The sequence below is a fragment of the Hippopotamus amphibius genome, chromosome 14, assembly GCF_030028045.1.
Source record: "Hippopotamus amphibius kiboko isolate mHipAmp2 chromosome 14, mHipAmp2.hap2, whole genome shotgun sequence".
Lineage (NCBI taxonomy): Eukaryota > Metazoa > Chordata > Mammalia > Artiodactyla > Hippopotamidae > Hippopotamus > Hippopotamus amphibius.
Genome location: NC_080199.1, coordinates 16228082 through 16249650, shown reverse-complemented (window position 1 = coordinate 16249650; position 21569 = coordinate 16228082). Strand labels below are relative to the sequence as shown.

At 42.6% G+C, this 21569-nt stretch overlaps 1 protein-coding gene across 1 annotated transcript in view; it reads left to right on the top strand.

Moving 5' to 3' along the window:
- The window catches only part of LOC130835640 (ATP-binding cassette sub-family C member 4-like), a 172775-nt gene that overhangs the window by 53727 nt on the left and 97479 nt on the right, over positions 1–21569 (top strand). Inside the window, exons 12-19 of the mRNA XM_057707278.1 lie at positions 705–799; positions 1022–1108; positions 7952–8048; positions 11392–11595; positions 14553–14693; positions 15730–15767; positions 16521–16603; positions 18671–18817. Of these exons, the coding sequence (XP_057563261.1) occupies positions 705–799; positions 1022–1108; positions 7952–8048; positions 11392–11595; positions 14553–14693; positions 15730–15767; positions 16521–16603; positions 18671–18817 (892 nt within the window). The remainder of the gene's footprint in view (positions 1–704; positions 800–1021; positions 1109–7951; positions 8049–11391; positions 11596–14552; positions 14694–15729; positions 15768–16520; positions 16604–18670; positions 18818–21569) is intronic.

Sequence of the window (21569 nt, the reverse complement as noted above, 5' to 3'; positions counted from 1 at the left end):
ATTCCTTAAAAACCTCAGACCATGTCAGTCCTCCCCACCACATTCCCCCATTACTGGGAGTGACACCAGGGCTCCTCCTGCTCTGTCTCTGCCCTCATCCCCCTCATTCTTACTCGGCACCAGCTCTCCTGGCCTCTTGCTTGTCCTGGAAAACCGTGGGCATCTGCCCCATGGCCTCTGTACTCGCTCATTGCTCTGTGTGGAGGACCCTCCCCCCTCCCCCAGATCTGCTCACACCCCCTCTGAACAGAGTCCTTCCCGACCCCAGTATAGACTCACTTTCCCTCCTTCACTCTCCATCCTACTAAGCTGGCTTCCTTTTCCTTCTAGTCCTTAGTACTTGCACTCATGCTAATTTTCCATATTGTCCATCTGCCACCATGGAAACAAACTCTAGGAACTTTGTTTCCTCATGGCTGAATTCATTGTGCCCAGAACAATGCCTGCTTATAGTCCATCCTCAATACATATATGTTAATGGACAAATGAAGAAATGTTGTGAGAAACTACAGAATGACAATGAATGAAAAGCCATAAGAGGTTTATTTTTTTTAATGTTCAAAGTTATAATTTAGCCACTGTGAAATAAGCCTATTGCTGTTGGTCAAATACTTGTATGAAGAACTGATGCTAAAAGGTTAGGATGGCAGGAGGAGAACACATTTGAAATCTTTTTCTTTTCCCCCTTTTCTATCTCCATGTAGGATTTTCAAATTCTGAAGGATGGGGATCTAACTGTGATAGGAGATGGAGGAACCATGCTGAGTGGAGGGCAGAAAGCCCGGGTCAGCCTCGCAAGGTAAATGATGTTTCAGTTGCCATCCTGCCCCTGCCTCCTCCGTGGCTCCTAGTGGAGGTGAGCACGCAGAGCCCACTCACCTGTGGGTGCTGTGTGAGGCAGGGTCTTGGCCTTTTCCATGGGCTCATGGAATGAACATGGAGTTGTTGGACGCTGTCATGATTCAGAGCTGGCGTCCAGAGAGCGTGAAGGGTTCTTCTGACATCTCTCTACATTTCCTAGAGCCGTGTATCAGGATGCAGACATCTACCTCCTGGACGATCCGCTCAGTGCAGTAGATGCAGAAGTCAGCAGGCACTTGTTCGAACAGTGAGTTTGCTCCTGTTTTGTGTCATTTCTGCTTTCTAAGAACCCTGTAGACATCAGGGAAGAGAGCTCAGGAAAGCCTTTGTGTTTCAGGAGACTCAGATTGTTCTGCCGTGGTGTCCCTCTCTCCCCTCCCTTCCCTCCGCAGATGATCCATCATAGAGAAATTTTGCATCATGATGAGGTCAAGACAGGAAAATGCAGGAGGTGCTTCCAGTGTGTGGAGGCCAGTGGAGCCCGTGCTTTAGGAGCTGAGGAGTAGATGGCAGATGTCCCCCTGCTACTTGCAGTTGGTAACCGGACACTGTGGGTGGACCCAGACCCCAGGAATAAGAACAATGATGCACTTTTTTTTTTTTAAAGTTTAAAGTTTCTAGAAAAGTTTAACCTCTTATACAAATAAGTGAATGCATTTCACATGATGACTTTTCACATATAAATGAATGATAGGTACATTTTGGTAAACCACTTAAGTTCTTAAAAGTAAACCATGCAGGTGATCACTTCCTGAATATTGTTTTTTTTTTTTCTTTTTTAATTGTATTTTTAGATCACTTTTAAGTTCACAGTAAAATGGTAAAATTGGGGGAAAAGTTCAGAGATTTTCTGTACATCCCCTGTCCCCATACATGCCTATTACCAACATTACTCTCCGGAGCGCTACATGTGTTACAACTGATGAACCTTCACTGACACATCCAAAGTCTGAAGTGACAAGTATCCATCATGATAGTATCACACAGAGTGTTTTCAACGCCTTAAAAATCCTCTGTTGATGCACGGTTTTTAAATCAGAGGGTGGGTCTCGGTAACCTGGGACTTGGCTGCCAGTTCTTTTCCTCCATCATTTGTTTAAGGCATGTCAGAAGTGAAGTTTTCAGCACTGACGTAGGGCTTCCGTGGAAAACCTTGTTGGTTTATGCTTATTATTCAGTAGGTTTGGAAATAATAAAGTCTAGAATTTAAGAATGACTTATTGTAGATCTGAGTATGATTTCAGTTATTTAACATTGCTTCATGGATGCTTTCTAGAATTAATACTTAGACCCACGATGTGGGGTTAACTTGAATTTGAAACTAGGAATCTAGAATCTGGCTTAAGTCCTGATTCTCATTTTGTGTTTCTGGAATTTGTTCAGTGGCTTTTGCTTGGCCACCAGACCCCTGAAGCAGAACAGCTCTGATACTTTTCTGTGTGTAATGTGTCCTAACACACACTGACCGATGTCTCTGATGGAGCCTAGACTGGCCTTTTTGAAAGCCTCGTGAACTTGCTTTCTGTGAAACAGCATCCACATCTACCCTATGGTTAGTTACCTTGCTGTTGTTCCCCTTGTTAAAGCCAACAAGCCCTTCCAGCTGCGCTAATTAAAGCCCCCTGTGTGTAATGAGATCAATGCCCTTATAGATGTTGCTGCACAAAACCTCTTAGTTTACAAAGGAGGACAGTGAGCCAGGAGAGGGAAGGGACCCACCCTGGGCAGAATAAGGGAGACTAAGACATGCAGCTCTCATTCCTGCCTCTAAGGAATCTGTCTCTATGTGGAGCTTGTTAAGACAGATGCCTGGGAAAAGTTCGAGGTTTAGAGAGTTTCAATACAGGATAGTAAGTGGTAAATGGAAGCAGAAGTGGGCAGCTGTAGGCTTTTCCATTGAAGTTGGGAAGCTCCTTGTGCACTGGGCTTGGCAGGAAGTGTTCTGTGGGCCTGCAGACTGGGCAGGGTTTGTGGAGACTGAGAATGGGATTCTCAGTCTAGAGGAAGAGTAGAAGCACAGGTGTAGAGGGAGGAATAAGCAAGGCTGTGAGAAGAACAGCAGGCACATCCTCGCCTGGAGGATGCAGGTTGTACAGCAGAGAGAATCTATTTGGAAATTCTTGTGGTCAGGTCCTGTGTTAGTTTGCTAGGGCTGTGTCTGTCCAGGCTGCTTTCACAGGAGATCATAACCTGGGTGGCTTATAAGTAACAGAAATTTATCTCTCCCACTTCTGGAGGCTAGGAAAGTCCAAGGTCAAGGCGCTGGCAGATTTGGTGTCTGATGAGGGTTTGATTCTTGTGTCCTCACGCAGTGGAAGGGGTGACAGAGCAGTGTGGGTCCTTTTTATAAGGACACTAATCCTATTCATGAAGGCTCCACCCTCGTGACCTGATCATCTCCCAAGGGCCTCTCATATCCAGTACATTCACAGTGGGATTAGGTTTCAACATGTGAATTTTGTAGGACAGAAACATGCAGTCTATAGCAGGCTGTTACAGATGGTTGGGAATGGTGGTTGCTTAAACAGAAATTAAGTTTCTTACAGTTCTCAAGGCTGAAAGTTCAAGATCAAGGTGTGGGCAGGTTCAGTTTCTGCTGAGACCTCTCTCCTTGGCTTCCAATGACATCCTCCTCTCTGTGTCCTTACCTCGTCTTTCCCCTGTTCATGTGCACCTGTGTCTCTGTCCTTATGTCTTAGTCTCCTCTTCTAAGGACACGAGTCACATTGGATTAGTTCCACCCTAAATAAGGGTAACGGTTACCTCTTTAAAGGCCCTGTCACCAGATTCTAAGGTACTGGTGGTTAATGTGTCAACATATGAATTTGTGGGGGGACAGAATTAATTCACAGCAAGTCCCAAGTAGTAAAGAGACTTCCGTGGAGTCAGAAGTGGGAGAGTGAGATGTGTGAGGAGCTCTGAGCTCTGGATACTAGGAGCTGGGATTCCACAACCACTAAGCACAGGTCATGGAGTGGGTTCCATCAAAGTTTGTATGTAACTTGTGCTTAGTGTTGAGGTGATGAAAGAGCTCTGCAGATGGCTGCACAACAATGTGACCGTACTTAATACCACTGAACTGTATGTTTAGAAATGGTAAATTTCATGTTATGTATATTTTACCACAGTAAAAAAAGTGTAAAGTGACACTGAATCTTTCAGAACATGAGAGAGCAGAACAGCTGACACAAGAGAGCAGAACAGGCATGGCCTCCCCCTCTCTGATCTGAGCTGCCTTTCGCACCCTCTCCTGATCATGACTTGATGAATTTTCCCTTAGAGAAGTGCCTTGTGTCTTGTTATGAGTTCAGTGACAGGCACTAGTGCTGTGACAGAGATTCCCCACCCCCACCCTTCTGGCATCGTGGTGAGCTCAGCCTCTCTGTTCCCAGTGCCCCGCCCTGAACTTGCAAATGACTGTCACCTCGTCTTGTGTGAGTCTGCACATGTTCTCCATCACTCCAGGAACAGTTTCTGTTGGCCATTGCCTCAGTGTCATGGGGAAGGGAGTTGAAGGCGTTTTAATTGCCAAGTATCAGGGTGCTCATCACAAAAGCTCTTCCAAGTTCTTCTTCAAGCACAGGAGGTCCTTATAAAGTCCTCTCCCATCTTTTGGGTTTAATGACCTTGGATGTGCACTTCATAGAAGCAAGCTTGTTCAGATTGTTATTTGCTAATCAGAACCACATTCTCTGGGGAAACTTAGGGCTGGGAGCACGAATGCAATTTAGGAAATCACTCAGCAGCAACTGGAGAATGTTCTCAAATTAGAAAATTGGATGGAACCATATGCTATGAGAGATGGCGGTGGTGTAGAAGCTTAGTAATGGGAAGTGTTTTGTATTAAAAGTGAATGAATCACTCTTCTACTTGCTGTTAACACTGTGGTTCAGTCATGAATCTATATCCCAGGTTATTAAGGTCTGCGAGTTTTACAACTGTATGTTACAAACATTAAGTGGATTCTATCCCCTACAGAAGGTCAGAGGCCTTAGGTGAACTGGTGTGTCTCACCTGCGTCCAGCTGTGGGTCCCATCATGGTTCAGCCCACATCACCAGACTGCCACCTCCTGTGTCATCAGTTCTTTCGGTCTGTCCTGATCAGATTCCCACACTGCTGTCTACACAGGTCACCCTTCCTGCTCTAGCCCTTCACACACTCCCCCTCACATTCAGGATGCAGCTCCAGGTCCTCAAATTGAGAACATGCGTCTTTGCTGTCTGCCCCCCATCAGCCTTTCCAGCTCGTTCCCACACCCACTCGGTATTCCAGCTGTGCTGGCTTTGTGGTGGGTCCTTTCTGACTCCTGTCGGTCTGTAGATACTGCTCCCTCTGTCCCAGAACCAGGGAATAGTGCACCAGGGCAAAGAAGGAAAGTGAAAGATGGACCCCTGCCTTTCCCTCCTGTTCCTCCACGGGGAGCCTGTGCCCTTCTGTCTTCCTAGAGCCCTCAGTGGGCTGCACTTGGCCTTTGAGTCTCCCTCACCCCCCATAAGCTGTGAGTGCAGGAAGGTGCCTTAGCCCAGCATGTCCTGTCCCAGGATCCCTGCAGCTGCTGTGCCTTCTTCCAGGGATGTTCCCTCCCGATAGTCTCATGGTTCCCGTGTCACCCCATCTAAGACAGCAACTCCCTTGCTTTTCCTTCAGAGCACACATCATGGCCCAATGGTGCATTTTCTTTACGTTCAGTGTGTCCCCCTGTACACGGTGCAGAGTATTGTCTGCCTTCTTGGCCTACAGGTGTATCCTTGGCACTTAGGAGAGTGCCTGGCTCCTCAACAAACCTCTGCTGATTGAATGAATGAAGGTGGGACTCTGTCTTTCTTATTTGTGTTCCCTCTACCATGGGGTGTGTCCCCTCTTAACACAGCCCGCATGTAGGATTGAATATGGGATTATAGGATTAACACAGCCCTTATATAGGAATAGCAGTTAAGCAACTTGTTGCTGAATCCATCGTTTTTTATGGCATGACTTGGAAATCTTACTCTAAAAACTTGGAAAATAGAGCATTTTCCTAGAGATTTTAATAAAAAGCATGATTTTGAAAAAATTCAAAGCCATCAGCTGATCACTTCATTGTAATTATTCATATTACTTCATCTGTGGTGGGATGTTAGGAAGAAAACATTTTAGAACTTTCAGCTTGGTCCATCTTGGACATGAAAATCCATTGGATTTGATTTACACCCACCTTCGGGGACTGTTGGCATGTAATTATGAATTAAGGAGAAATAATTCCATTGAAAGCTTTAGTACTAAGTCTGAAGAGAGGGTTACTTAGTCAAGAAACTTAGGTACAAATGCTGAACTAACACATGTCAAAGGGAAAAATGATTTCTTTGGGCTTAATGAAACGATGGTGTATGTGTCTATATCCTGGCTTCTTGCTTCTGATCAAAGACCCAGTGTCCAGAGTGTCCCCTTAGGACTTTTCTATCCTGAGTCCAAAGCACATGACTGCTTGTGGGTTAGGGAGGAGTGGAGAAGGGGGCTGATGTTTACTGAGCGAATTGGTGGTTTGATTTCTCAGAACGTGGGGATGAGTCGTCATTGGCCTTGTTTTGAAGAAGAAACTGAGGTTTGGTAGCTCGTCCAGCGTTGTCAGGCTGGTGAGAGGGACTGAGCTGCTGTCTGCTGCCTCCAGACTCTCCATCTGACTCACTCAGCAGGCTGAGCTGTGGCCCATGTTCCTGAGATTTGTTCTGCGAGGGTCTCAGGCACCCAGAGTACATGCCTGGAGCTCTGCCTGTGGTCACTGGGGCCCCAGACAGGCTACTCGCTTCCCTGGAGGGTTGTAGACCCTTGTGGGGTGAGACTGGGGCTGAGTCCCTAGGGGTCTGCATTTACAATGTAGGAGCAGTTGGAGGGGTTCCTGTAAAAACACACTTAAGGTTGGATACTGAGGGGGGTTGTTGGGCTGCACCCCGCAGGCCTGCAAGGCCTGTACTTGCCCAGCTGAGACCTAAGAAAGAGCCTGGAGTCAGCGACGGAGACACAGATGGTTTAACGGGTAGGGTGAGCTTCCGTGTCTGAAGCCAAGTCCTGGAGGGACACCCCACTGTGTGAGGCCCATGTTGGGGCAGGACATGGTGGCAGTCTTCATTCCTGGGGGGAGGGCAGGTTGGCCTGTTGGTTACCATGGAAACCAGCAAAGGGGCAGGCCCCTCACCACCCGTTTGACAAGTCTAGTGGAGAGTTCTGATCTAAAGCTAGAACAGTCCTTAGCTGGGGCCTGGGATGAGTAAGTAGGAAGGTCAGTCATGTGAGTAGGTGTAGGTGGAGCCAGCACCCGTGGAGCAGAGGATGTACAGACAGCAAGAAAACCATCTTGGATGGCCTGACATACAGGGGTCTTGGCTATAGAGAATTGGTGTGTCTTTTGAGCTACTGGTTGATTTCCACTGTGATTTGGGCCATTTGCATTCCATTCTTTCATTTTCATATTTGGAAGGTATTCAGTCCTAATGAAATGCTTCCTGAATGGGACTGAGAATGTTCTAAAGACTGATGGAGGCCATGCTAGCATTCATTTTATATCTAACATTATTTGGAAAGAAGTGTCTAGGAAATTCACTCTGGAAAATGTTACCAAGAACCTGTTAATTTTTTATTGTTAATGTGTACCTCATTAATCATAAATAATGACCTACAAAACTAAGAAAAATGTACACATTTTTATGACATAGATCCCTCTTCTCCCGTTCCCGCATAGCCATAAAATAGTGTTTTAGTTCAGTCAAGTTTTGGAATCTCAGTATTGCTCAATTATTTTTCATTATGAAACGTAAATTATTGTTAAGCTGAGTTTTTGGAAAAAACAACTTAGCTGCTGCCTCTTTCACTGGACTGCTTTTTAGAATTTTTTTAGCAGCACTAGATTCAAGTTTGCTGCTGATAACTTTGAGGACCTACTTGGGATCATTGATTCATATTTGTATTTAGTTTGTATTGTTTATTTGGTATTTAAACTGCAGATCTTTGATTGCTGTGTTGTTTTTGTCTCATTATGTTTTCAAAATATGTGTTTTCACTTGGGAGCACCCCCATTAATGTGCTTTTGCATCCTGTACCTTTTACATTTGTAGGTGTATTTGCCAAGCCCTGAAGGAGAAAATCACAATCTTAGTGACTCATCAGTTGCAGTTCCTAAAGGATGCAAGTCAGATTCTGATATTGAAAGATGTAAGTGATTTCTAGAAGTCTGTGGAACTTGCTAGCGCTCAGGTATGTTAAGGCCAGGACACCCAGCAGGTCGCTCTCCTTAGATTCAGGGTAAGCATCCTCTTCTTCCTCAGTTTTATGCCCCCTTCTTCTCAGAGCAGGTGGTATCCATGCCTTTGAGGATGACTCCAGAGACATGTAGAAGTGTCACTATTACACTCTAAGTCACATACGCCCTAACGTATATAAAAGTCCTACTGCAGAGTTACTGAATTATCACTGTTCTAATGAAATTTGTTAACGATAATGATGCTATTTTATTTATAATTTTTTGTTTTCCCTTTCCACAAATTAAGTCAAAGTGTATTATTTGGAAATTAGAGATACTAAGACCCGTTTGTATCCACGTGATTATCATGCTCAGTTTGCCTAAAGAGCATCTTCCATTAATACCAGAAGGGAGGTTCAGTAGCCAAGCATCCCTGGTCAGAGACACCCACTCTGCTGGTGCAGCCAGTTGGTGGTCTCACTGCCCAGGCCTTTTTATGTGCCTGGTACGTGTGGGAGCCTGTGCAGCAGTAGGACAAGGCCCTGCCTTCATGGGGCCCCCATTCTTATGGGGACAGATATGACGAAAGAGAGAGAGAGGTGGGGGTGACATCCTGGCTGCCTCCTTTAGGAGGTGGTGCCTCACAGGGCCTGAGTGACATGAAGGTGGGGGCCACACAGATCCCTGGGGTAGGGGTGTCTGAGGCAGGGGTTCCTAAGGAAGGAGCTGACCTGGCAGGTTGGAGGAATGGCAGGAAGGCTAGCGTGTCTGGGGACAATGAGCAGGGGGACATGGAGGAAGCAGGTCTCCAAGCAGTGGGCAAGGGGCCCGGAAGTGGGATAGAAGCCCTTGGATGGTCCAGAGCAGAGAAGCGATATGGTCTGATGCAGGATTTAAAAGATTCCTCTGATGTTCACTGGAGGGGCGACAGCAGAAGCAATAAGATGTCTTAGTAAAGTTGAAAAGACAAAATGTGGGCTCAGGCTAGTGTATCAGTTTCTAGAGCTGCCATAACAAAGAATTGCAAACGGGGTGGCTTAAAACAACAGAAATCTCTTGTCTCACTGTTCTGGAAGCTACAGGTCCTAAATCAAGGTGCTGGCAGGGCCACGCTCTCCCAGAAGGCTCCAGGGGAGAATCCTCCCTTCCAGCTTCTGATGTTTGCTGGCCATCCTTGGTGTTCCTTGGCTGACAGCTGCAACACTGTAGTCTCTGCCTCTGGTGTCATGTGGCCATTGTTCTTGTGTCTGCCTGAGTCTCTTCTCATAAGGACATCAGTCATATTGGATTTAGGGCCACCCTACTCCAGTATGACCTCATCTTAACTTAATTACATCTGCAAAGATGCTATATCGAAATAAGGTCATGTTCACAGGTGTCATGTTTAGGGCTTGAACATACCTTTTTGAGGGCCACCATTAAACCTATAACACCTAGAATGCGGTGGAGATTAGTGAGAATTTCTCAGACTTGGTGGTGGTTTGATGCTTCACTCCTTGTCTCGTTTGCCTCTGTGACTCAGCACCTCCGTCATTAACCCTTGTCTGTTCCAACAGGCCCTTGGGCAGATCCCTCACTTATCAGATGAATTTCTACTCTAAGAAAGATTATTAAAATGCAGAACCTCTACCTCTCTAGAAACAGTTCCATATGTCAACTCTTCTCTACTCCTTTAGGAATGGGGGGCTAAGTTTTCTCAAGCTTGAGAGCAGTTAATTTCACGTGCAGAGAGGGTGATATTAGTGTTTACAATCCCAGCATAGGCAGTATTATGAGCACAGAATGAATGGGGTGGGGGCAGAATAACCTACTTAGCCAGTCCCTAGATGCTTTGGGATCCCCTTATTGCTTCTTTTGAGGACATCATCCTCAATTTTAGTACTATCATAACTATTATTTGTCCACTGATGAACACTCCTGGGTGAGTTGGAGTGCATCCTTACTGTCTATCTGGTCCCTCTCTCACAGCAGAGAGGGGATTTCTGCCCCCTCATCCTTTCAGGATTGTCAATGCTTGGCTGCGGAGTGAAATTGCCATCTTTGTACCACTAGTCATTTCCTTGTGCGTCTTACAGATACTAAGTAGAAAGTGGTAATTTCATTAAATAAGGTGCGTGAATCTTGTCTCCCAAATGAAACAAGGCACAATATATCCTGAATAATTATCTAATTCTGCAGTATCAGATGGTGCCCAAAGACCTCATTGGGTTTCTCCCAGGGGACCACCTCAGGGAATAGGACGAGAGGGCTACCAGCTAGGGTCCTGGGCCACCTTCTTCCTCCTGACCTGCCTTAACCAGAGCTGCCCTCCTTTCTTTAGTTTTACATCCTGGGATTTTCCCTAATATTTTGTTTGACACTGGGTGGATCAGTTGAGTCTCATTTCGTGGGGTCAGAAAATAGTGAAGACATCTGCACATCACTTTATGTAACTTTGTAAGGGAGGGAAACTGTGCAGTGATGTGGCACATGTGTTCAAAGAAAATGATTAGATTGACTCTACCTTAAGCATTTGCCTGAATAGGGGAAGCCTGGTTGGCTGCTTGTGGTTGGTTGTTCTTAAGTTTTTTCTCAGATTTGAGTGCATTGATTCTGGCTTAGGTTTGGTTTGCTGGCATGGGTTGCCAAGGCATTAGAGCCACCCCAGTCTCATGGCCTCCTTGTTTAAATGATTTAACAGGTAGAATATTGAATTTTTAGTTGGGAACTTCCTGCATTTGTGGGGAAGTTGGAAAGACCATGAAGATACAGCTTATGGGTTCTCTGTCTGGGGCTGGTTCCTACATGTCTCATCCCAGTGGGGCACATAATACTGTGACAATGGTCAGCAAAGACTTGATGAGTGCCTCTTACCTATGCAGATGTGCTTGTGCCCACCTCTGTGTCAGTCTTAACTTTTTCCTGGAAAATCTTTCCCAATTAACTTTTATTTTTTCTTCAGTTCTGCTTGTGACATGAGGCTTATGTCAATTTCCATGTTGTTTAAAAAGACTGTCCTGATACTCCTACCAACCTCTGTACTTCTTGCTTCCCTAAAAGCCCTCGGTAGTAATGTCAGTGGTCTCTGTTTTTAGCACATGAGCCCACATTTCTTTCATATCCCCCAGGACCTAGCACAGGGTTTGGCAGAAAACAGAGAGTGTGCAGTTCTGTGTCAAGCTGAACTGAACTAGAATGTCAACCAGAATTCCAGACCTAAGGATCATTTTCTTATGAAAATCATAATTTAAGACCAGTTAACTTTTCTTGATTAGTATTTAGATTAGATTAGAATTATCAAATGCAAATGCATTCCTCTCATATTCTCTATTACAGGGCAAAATGGTCAAAAAGGGGACTTATTCTGAGTTCCTGAAATCCAGTGTAGATGTCATTTCCTTTTTTAAGAAGGAGAAGGAGGAGGCTGAACCATCTCCATTTCCAGGAACTCCCACTCTGAAGAATCAGACCTCCTCCAAGTCTTCGGTTCAGTCTCAGCAGTCTTCCTTGTTGAAAGATGCTGCTCCAGAGGACCAAGATGTGAGTTTCTCATCCTGCAACATGCCCTGGTCTGTCCACTTTTGCTGGCCTCATGGACCTTCAGTCTGCTTTGCTCACATCTTTGTTTCTTCCACTGTAGACCCTAAGTTTCCAAATTCCATGGAATTGGTAGAATTAAAGAAGCATCAAGGGAGCAAGCCTGCTTGGATTTCCCCTTTGGGTGTAGGATGAAGAATCTTATGGAGATCAGTAGTGGGTGCACTGCTATGAATTCCTGGGTATATGTGACTCATGGTGATATTGGAACTCTTCAATTTACCATAGTTACAACCTACTTGATCTGGTGGCCCCTGGCTTCCCTTATGCATCCAGAGGCTTAACTTAAAGACCCCCTCAGCAGACGGAGTCCTGCTGTAGCCCAAATTTAATCAGTGACTTTTCCTGTATGTTGGAATGTTCTGACACTGCAGGTGACTGATGGTAGCATTTTGACCCCCTTGTCAGATGGTTTGTGATAGGCCAGAGGTAGCAGGTACAAAGGACCTGACACATGGCAGCCGCTATGGAGTTAGTTCCCATCTTCCTCTCTCTCTCTTTTCTTTTTTTTTCAGGCAAACAATTAAATTTCTTTTCTTTTTTCCATTTTTATTGAGAAGTAATTGACACACATCACTGTATATATTTAAGGCATACAGCCATGATGGTTTAATGCACCAACATTCAAATTATAGGGGTCACAGAAGAAGAAGAGAAAAAGAAAGGGTCTGAGAAAATATTTGAAGAGATTATAGTGGAAAACTTCCCTAACATTGGAAAAGAAATAGTCAATAAAGTCCAGGAAGCACAGAGAGTACCATATAGGATAAACCCAAGGAGAAACACACCGAGACATATATTAATCAAACTATCAAAAATTAAATACAAATAAAAAATACTAAAAGCACCAAAGGAAAAGCAACAAATAACATACAAGGGAACCCCCGTAAGGTTAACAGCTGATCTTTCAGCAGAAACTCTGCAGGCCAGAAGGGAGTGGCAGGATATATTTAAAGTGATGAAAGGGAAAAGCTTACCAAGATTACTCTATCCAGCAAGGATCTCATTAGATTTGAAGGAGAAATTAAAAGCTTTACAGAGAAGCAAAAACTAAGAGAATTCAGCACCACTAGACCAGCTTTACAACAAATGCTAAAGTAACTTTTCTAGGCAGGAAACACAAGAGAAGGAGAACAATTACAAAAACAAACCCAGAACAATTAAGAAAATGGTAATAGGAACATGCATATCGATAACTACCTTACATGTGAATGGATTACATGCTCCAACCAAGGGACACAGACTGGCTGAATGGTTACAAAAGCAAGACCCATATATATACCATCTACAAGAGACCCACTTCAGAACTAAGGACACATACAGACTGAGAGTGAGGGGGTGGAAAAAGATATTCCATGCAAATGGAAGTCAAAAAAAAGCTGGGCAACAATACTCATATCAGGAAAAAATAGACATTAAAATAAAGACTATTACAAGAGACAAGGAAGGACATTACTTAATGATAAAGGGCTTAATCCAAGAAGAAGATATAACAATTGTAAATATCTATGCACCAACATAGGAGCACCCCAATACATAAGACAAATGCTAACAGCCATAAAAGGGGAAATTGATAGTTACAATAATAGCTGGGGACTTTAACACCCCACTTATACCAATGGACAGATCATCCAAACAGAAATTAAATAAAGAAACATAAGCTCTAAATGACACATTAGACCACATGGACTTAATTGATATTTATAGGACTTTCCATCCAAAAACAACAGAATACACTTTCTTCTCAGTGCACACAGAACATTCTCCAGGATATATCACATCTTGGGTCACAAACCAAGCCTCAATAAATTTAAGAAAATTGAAATCATATCAAGCATATTTTCTGACTACAATGCTGTAAGACTAGATATCAATTATAGGAACAAAACTGTAAAAAAACAAACACATGGAGGCTAAACAACATGCTACTAAATAACCAAAAGATCACTGAAGAAATCAAAGAAGAAATAAAAAAATACCTAGAAACAAATGACAATGAGAACACAATGACGCAAAAACCTATGGGATGCAGCAAAAGCAGTTCTAAGAGGGAAGTTCATAGCAATACAATCCTACTGTCTTTCTTACTCTTCAAGACCGAGAACCACATCTTATACACCTTGAATCCCCAGTGGCCAACATAGAGCAGATATCCTTGGCTCCTGTGTCTCTATAGTGCATTCTAAGTCCTCCAGATAGAAATGCAGAAATGCACTAGATATCCCTTAAAAACATACACAGGTATTCCTCGATATCCAAACCCTCACTATCCAAACCCAGGAGCCTGGATAATTCTGATAAGTATTCAGATCAGTCCCTCATATTCCACACACAGGAATCACTCTCTGAAATTCAGGAACCAAATAGATTGGCATCATATGCTATCTCCCTCTTATTGAAACTCACATGACTCCAACTTGCTGTGAGAACTCACTTTACTGTATTTGGCTAATATTTTGAGCCCCAACTATATTTTATGTTTTCATCATTGAGTGACACAGATAATCTAGAGGGATACATTAGCGCCATATCATTTTGTGTCTTATTTTGGAACAAGCTTCTGCATTCATACTTAAATCAGGTATGTTGTGCCTGTACTGAGACTCATGATTGACTTTAAGCAAGGCCACTCAACAGTGGATAACCTTGTGCAAATGATGTCTCCTTATTTCTAGTAGATTCCTAGGAGTAGGATGGCTGGGTCCAGGGTGAATGCATATGTGGTTTGGCTAGATATTTCCACACCCTTCTCTATGGGAGATGGACGTCGTGTGCTCCTACCAGCATATGAGATGTGTCTGTTTTCCCACAGCTTTGCAGTGGAGTGCATTGTTGAACTATTGAAATTTGGTGATTCCTTATTTAAAATTTTGTCTCTCATTGTCATTTTTCCCTCTCAGGCTGAGAATATACAGTTCATACTACCGTTGGAGGACTGTTTCTATGGGAAAGTTGGTTTTAAGACGTACAAGGATTACTTCACAGCCAGTGCTCACTGGTTTATCATCATTTTCCTTTTTCTAGTGAACATTGTAGCTCAGGTAAATAAGGACATTTATTTTGGTTTGTGCCCTCAGCTTGATATTTACATACTATTTATACTGTATTTATTTTATTATTTTTAATATGTATGTTATGAGATTTATGTCAAAGAATCGGCTCATGAGATTATGGGGTCTTACCTGGGTGAATCTGAACTCAGAAAGGCAGGCCTGCTGGCTGGAAACTTAGGCAGAAGCCAAAGCTGCAGTTTTTTTTTTAAATTAATTTTTATTGGATTATGGTTGCTTTACAGTGTTGTGTTAGCCTCTACTGCACAACAAAATGAATCAGCTACACACATACAGATATCCCCTTCCTTTTGGACTTCCCTCCCATTTAGGTTACCACAGTGCATTAGGTAGAGTTCCCTGTGCTATATAGTATGTTCCCATCAGTTGTCTATTTTATACATAGTATCAATAATGTATACCTGTCAATCTCAGTCTTGAGGCAAAATTTCTTCCCTCTCCAGAAATCCTCACATTTTGCTTTTAAGGCCTTTGACTGACTGGACGAGGCCCACCACATTGTTGAGGGTGCTCTCCTTTACTTAAATTCTGATGATGGATGTGAGCTACATCTACAAAATACCTTCAAAGCAATGGCTAGTTGAGTGTTTGGTTGAATCATTGGAGACTGGCCTGCCCAAGCTGACACAGAAAACTGACCATCACAGTATCTGTCAAGCTTTTTTCCTTTGAAAAATCCCAACGTTTCTACTGTTATTATTGTATTTTATAGTCTACTTGGATTTGCATTGAAACACATTATCTGTGAGCAAAATAAGTGAGGGTTATTAGTGTTGTGTGTACACGACAGAGAGCTTCTAGGGAAAAAAGGATGTCTTTTAAGGATTTTAAAATGTAATCTTCCCTTCTCTGATATATGGTTATCTGGAATGTGGGACTTGGCGCAGACTTGAGCCAGAAGGACCATCTCTGTTTTGTAGAGCCTTTCCATCACACATTCTAGTGAGTGGGGGTTTGAGGGGGTCAGTAATGTCAGTGCTTGAGTGATTGTTGTTTCCTGCTCCAGGTTGCCTACGTCCTTCAGGATTGGTGGCTTGCATACTGGTGAGTGATTCCTGATCTGACCCAAAGTGCTGTAAAATCAACACGAAGCCTCACTTTCCCACAGAATCAGGGGTAGAGGTGGGATTTGTTCAGCCTCCTCTTCTGATCCTCACATAGTTTCCTTGAAGAAAAATTAAAGATCCTGCTGGTGGAGTGTGACCCTCCCATAGTCTCTCCCTATGTCTGACCCTCAGCAGCTTCCTCACAGACAATTTTGAGAAACAAAAGTCATGATTCAAATTGAATTTTAGGGACTTCCCTGGTGACACAGTGGTTGAGAATCCACCTGCCAATGCAGGGGACATGGGTTTGATCCCTAGTACGGGAAAATCCCACATGCTGTGGAGAAACTAAGCCCTCGTGCCACAACTACTGAAAGCCCACTTGCCTTAGAGCCTGTGTGCCACAACTACTGAGCCCACACGCTGCAACTACTGAGTCTATGTGCTGCCGCTACTGAAACCCAAGTGCTTAGAGCCCGTGCTCTGCAACAAGAAAAACCACCTCACTGAGAAGCCAGTGCACTGCAATGAAGAGTATACCCCACTTGCCACAACTAGAGAAAAGCCCGTGTGCAGCAACTAAGACCAAACATAGCCAAAAAAAGAAAAAAAATTGAATTTTATAACGTAGATTCACTGTGAGATGGGAATCATTTTCCAGCACAAAACACATCTCCTAAATCAGGGTTAATTTTTTTTATTTATCTAAATTCTATATATAGCATAATATTTTTTCTCCCCTGTTCCATAGGGCAAATGGACAGAATACTCTGTATGGAACAGGAATCGTAATTGTGATACCTGATCCTGCCTGGTACTTTACAGTTCATGCAGGTAAAGTTAATCATCTAGTCTGCTATACAAGAGACTGAGGTGCTTACAGTGAGCCTGTGTGAGCAACTGGGGCTTCCAGGAGTAATTCAGTAATGTCTTTACAGATGAAGAGTCTGAGTTGCATTTACTCTGTGAATTAATTAGAATAGTTACTTTAAAAATCTACTAGAAGAGGGGACTTCCATGGTGGCGCAGTGGTTAAGAATCTGCCTGCCAGTACAGGGGATTCAGGTTCGTTCCCTAGTCCAGGAAGATCCCGCATGCCCTGGAGCAACTAAGCCCGTGCGCCACAACTGCTGAGCCTGCACTCTAGAGCCTGCTAGCCACAACTGTTGAACCCATGTGCCACAACTACTGAAGTCCGTGCCCAGAGCCTGTGCTCCACAACAAGAGAAGCCACTGCACTGTGAAGCCTGGGCACCACAACCAGGATTAAACATTCAGGAAATCAGCCACTGGAAACATGTGGCTATTGTTTATTCTAACAGGTTGCCTTAGCTAAATCTTATATCATTATATGAATGGGTTAAGAGGATTAGAAACAGATCCCCACCCTGTGGTTTGGATTGTTCCTATTCTGTCTGCATAAACTCTGGCTTTTATTGACCTTGGATGAAATCCTCTGGCAGCAAGGTCCCCAAATATTGTAACCTCTCAAATATGCAATCTCCCTTTCGCCACACAGCTTATCTCTTGGGCTTCCCTAATTACTTAAGAGAGAAGCTAAGCAGGGAGAAATCCAGTGTCTGGGAATTAGCATTCCTTCTGTTTCTTACCTTGAGATCACAGTGTTATGTCCTCAACTGTGTGATTAACATGTAGCATGCCAGGCTAATATTAACACAGCTCTCTGTTTTCACAGCAGTGCTTGGAGTATATGTAGCATTACATACTTTTTAAAGGAAATCCTTATCTAAAATATTAAATATTCCCACAGGAAACCCTCACACAAGCTTTCTGCAAAGCTAGAGTGTGTTATCTTTGTAAGAAGCCGTTCACTGAAATTTGCTATTTATTATGTTGATCACTTGCTAAGAATCGTATATCCCTTAGCAGTTTACCATTCAGTAGGTAATGAGGACTTAAAGGAAGGAGGAAGGGATTCTGTTATACATTCATATAGGAAGGTGGGTGAAGGAAAATGCCTATTGATGGAATTCAGGAATTTGAGCAGCTTTCAGAGTTGAAATAATGGTGATGTGTCAACTTAATGGAAAAAAAGTACTTGATGGAATATTTATTACAGAAGTTTTCTGTACTCTATTTAGCATTGTGAGTTCAAAAGATGCTAGGAGGGCTATTTTAATATTTGTATGCATAGTAGGTGCTCATTTATGTCATTAATAAAATATAAATCTAAGTGATTATGTTCATTTCCAAATGTTTCGTGTTTCTGTAAAACAGTGAGAGATTAGTTGCTCATTTAGATTAATTATCTCATGTTAAAATATAACTTGTATTTTCTTGCAATCCAATTATTTAAAGGATTTTCTACTCAGCTTGATATGGTATTTTCATACTCGTTAAAGCTACTTGGGCATGGAAGTAGCTACTTTACACGGAATTAAATTTCCATATAAATTTGCCATTTACAAGGAAGTAGTAAATCATTTGTCCTGTTCCCTGTTAATTTATGCTGTTATCAAAGCATACCTGAATTTTAGATTATGGGACATGTTGTAAATAGTAAGAAATATGGGAAAGGAAGATCAGTTAACTACTTTCTATAAATTTCTTTGTTCTGAATTTTTATTAGAACTTGTAATTGAATTGGGAAAGTCTGAAATTGTAGTTTGCACCTGACCTTTTTTCCCATGTGATTTCTGTTTAACGAGAGGAACATAGTGATTTTTATATTCTTCTGTATAAGTATATCTTGTGAATTTATTAAACATATAGAATCCATTATATATATAAATTTATTCCATAGTCTATGTATGATTTATATATAAATTATATTTATAAAATGAAGTACATAATATCTTTATAAACTGCCTGTCGTGCCTTAGCATCATTGACGGAAAGGCAGAGATCTTATACTCTCTGAGTGATGTTTCTTTATTTCAGTTCTAACTGTAGGTACCATCCTTTTCGGCATCACAAGATCTGTGTTGATATTCTACATCCTTGTTAAATCTTCACAAACTTTGCACAACAAAATGTTGAAGTCCATTTTGAGAGTTCCGGTATTATTCTTCAATAGAAATCCAATGGGTAAGTCAGACACCAAGCTTCTCAGTAAATATATTCTGTTAATGCATTTAGTGCCTGATTACATTTTCATATTTGAAAATGGAGGAGGTGCTTGGAAGAAAATCACTGTGTGTATTGATCCATTTTCTTCAAAAAGCTTTACTGATATTTTTCTCCTACCAGAGAAAATCTGAATATAGAAGCGTATTAGCTTTTATCCCAATTTCTGTCTGTGGTAAGATAAATAAATGTTCACTTTGCAGAATGATTTAGGAGCCCATTTGTTGTGTGGCATATGAAACACCCTACGTTAAATGCAAACATTTTTCAATGTTGTTGACCAGTTGCTAAAATGCAGGCTGTGTTGCATAGTGTTAAGCTGGGTTGTCCCCTAGGAAGGACCTTCTTGCAATGAATCTCTACAAGAGACAGGCTGTGTGTTTCTTTCTTTCATTTCCCATCCATTTCTGAGATCATAGAGCTCTGGCATGTGCTGATACTTTGAGGTTTACCTAAAAATTAATTAAAATATAAGATTGGTGAAATGTAAAAATCAACTTGAATGAAATTAACTCCATAGTTTTTGTTTTCTTTTCTTTTTGGCTGCATTGGGTCTTCGTTGCTGCGTGGGGGCTTTTCTCTATTTGTGGCTATCAGGGGCTACTCTTTGTTGTGGTGCGTGGGCTTCTCAGTGTGGTGGCTTGCTACAGAGCACAGACTCTAGGAGTGTGGGCTTCAGTAGGTGCAACACTCTGTCTCAGTATTTGTGGCGCTCGGGCTTAGTTGCTCCTTGGCATGTGGGATCTTCCCAGACCAGGGATCGAACCAGTGTCCCCTGCATTGGCAGGAAGATTCTTAACTACTGTACCACCAGGGAACTCCCTATTCTATAGTTTCACTGTGGAATTTTGCTGACATTTAATCAGCTTTGTGGTATGTGGCAGGTGAATCTTCCATGGTAAATTTCTTGATATGAGTGTCCCTGGTGGTTTCCCAGTGGTTCCTTCCTCCAAACTGAAGCCTTTGACCTTTCTTGCTTTGGAAGGTAGCCTCCTGACCTGGGTTCCTATGAAGAGTATTAGCATACTTGCCCCTCTGTTCAGTTGGTTGGACTTGTGGTGAGGCCCAGGGTGGCTTTGTTTTTGCAGGTGATGATCGACAGGACCTGTCAAGGCAGGGATGTGGGCTGGAGGGAAGACAGGAGTAGCCTTGGCCTGGCTATCAACTAGCTGTGTGACCAAGGCTGAAGTAGGTAGATACTATTGCGCAGGAGAATCTCAAGGCAGGATGTTGTCTGCCTTGGTTTAAAAGTGTAGACTCTGGAGCCAGCTGCCTGGGTTCAATCCTGGTGCTAGTTACTAATGGTAATAGTCAGTTATAGTTATATTAATACTTATGTGCTAGTTATTTAATTGCTCTGTGACTCAGTTTTTATCTGTAACATGAGGGTGATATTAACATACTTATCAATATCTTGACTCTGTAAGAATTATGCAGGTTAGTACATTCACAGCACTTAGCACACAGTCAGTGCCTAATGAGTCTTAGTGATAATGACACCATGGTGTCTGGGAACTTCCTCTCCTGTGCAATGGAAATAATCACTCCCTTTCTTGTTTCACAAGAGTGCTTTGAGGGCTAAATAAGTCTGTTCAGGGAAACATCTTGTGTAGATTTATTCACTATATGTTGTTTAGTCCAGGCACTGTGTGGCGCACAGGATGGTAACCCGAAGAGGTCCATACAGATCTCGTCACATTATGAAGCCATAGTGAGAAAGTGATTGCAGGAGCCCATGCTATTATGTCTGTGAAGTCACTCTACTTTGTCAGTTAATGTGAAAACCATAATCATAAATTTAGGAACATCAAGTGGGACTGAATTTCTGTTATCACAGCCTCTGAGTGCTCCTGATCACAGGTAAGCAGGCTTTTTGTGTTAAAGACCTGTAGACTTCTGCAGACACTGATGTATTTATTATTCAAGGATTTGGGACCAAGTTTAAATCTTTGAGGACACTCATCTTAGAGCAGCCAGCACACTAGTGTTTATCTTGCCTCCCCCTCCTGTATCTATTAGCAGGACTTCATTCCTCCAAGAAAATAAAAGCCCTAATAAGTACTGCAAAGATAGGCTTAGCTTGTCCAAAAGGTTTAGGGGCCAAGTTTTAGTGGTAGATTAAATTGAACCCTTTCCTATACAATTTTTTTTTTCAAAAGTAGAATTTATAATAGATTATTTACGGTGGACTTTGTTTCTGGTACATGAAGAGAAAAACCACATACGTTGGTTCTTTGAAAGCTGCAGTTCATAGAACCAGACCATCCAAGCTTGCAAGTTCTGTTGTCTGTCAATCAAGGAAATTGAAACTGTCAAACATCTAATACATTTTCCTGGGGTTTAGTTCTACATTGAAGATGAATCTTGGCACTTATGTGCATTAAATATTTCATACCTGATAGTTTTACCTTATAAACTACATGCGTTTAAGAAATAAAGAGGAAGAGAGACGGTACAAGATGGCAGAGTAGAAGGACGTGTGCTCACTCCCTGTTGCAAGAACACTGGAATTACAAATAACTGCTGAACAATCATTGACAGAAAGCCACTGGAACTCACCAGAAAAGACACCCCACACCCAGGGAAAAAGGAGAAGCCACAATGAGATGGTAGGAGGGGCACAATCATGATAAAATCAAATCACATAACTGCTGGGTGGGCAACTCACAAACTGGAGAACAGTGATACCACAGAAGTCCACCCACTGAAGTAA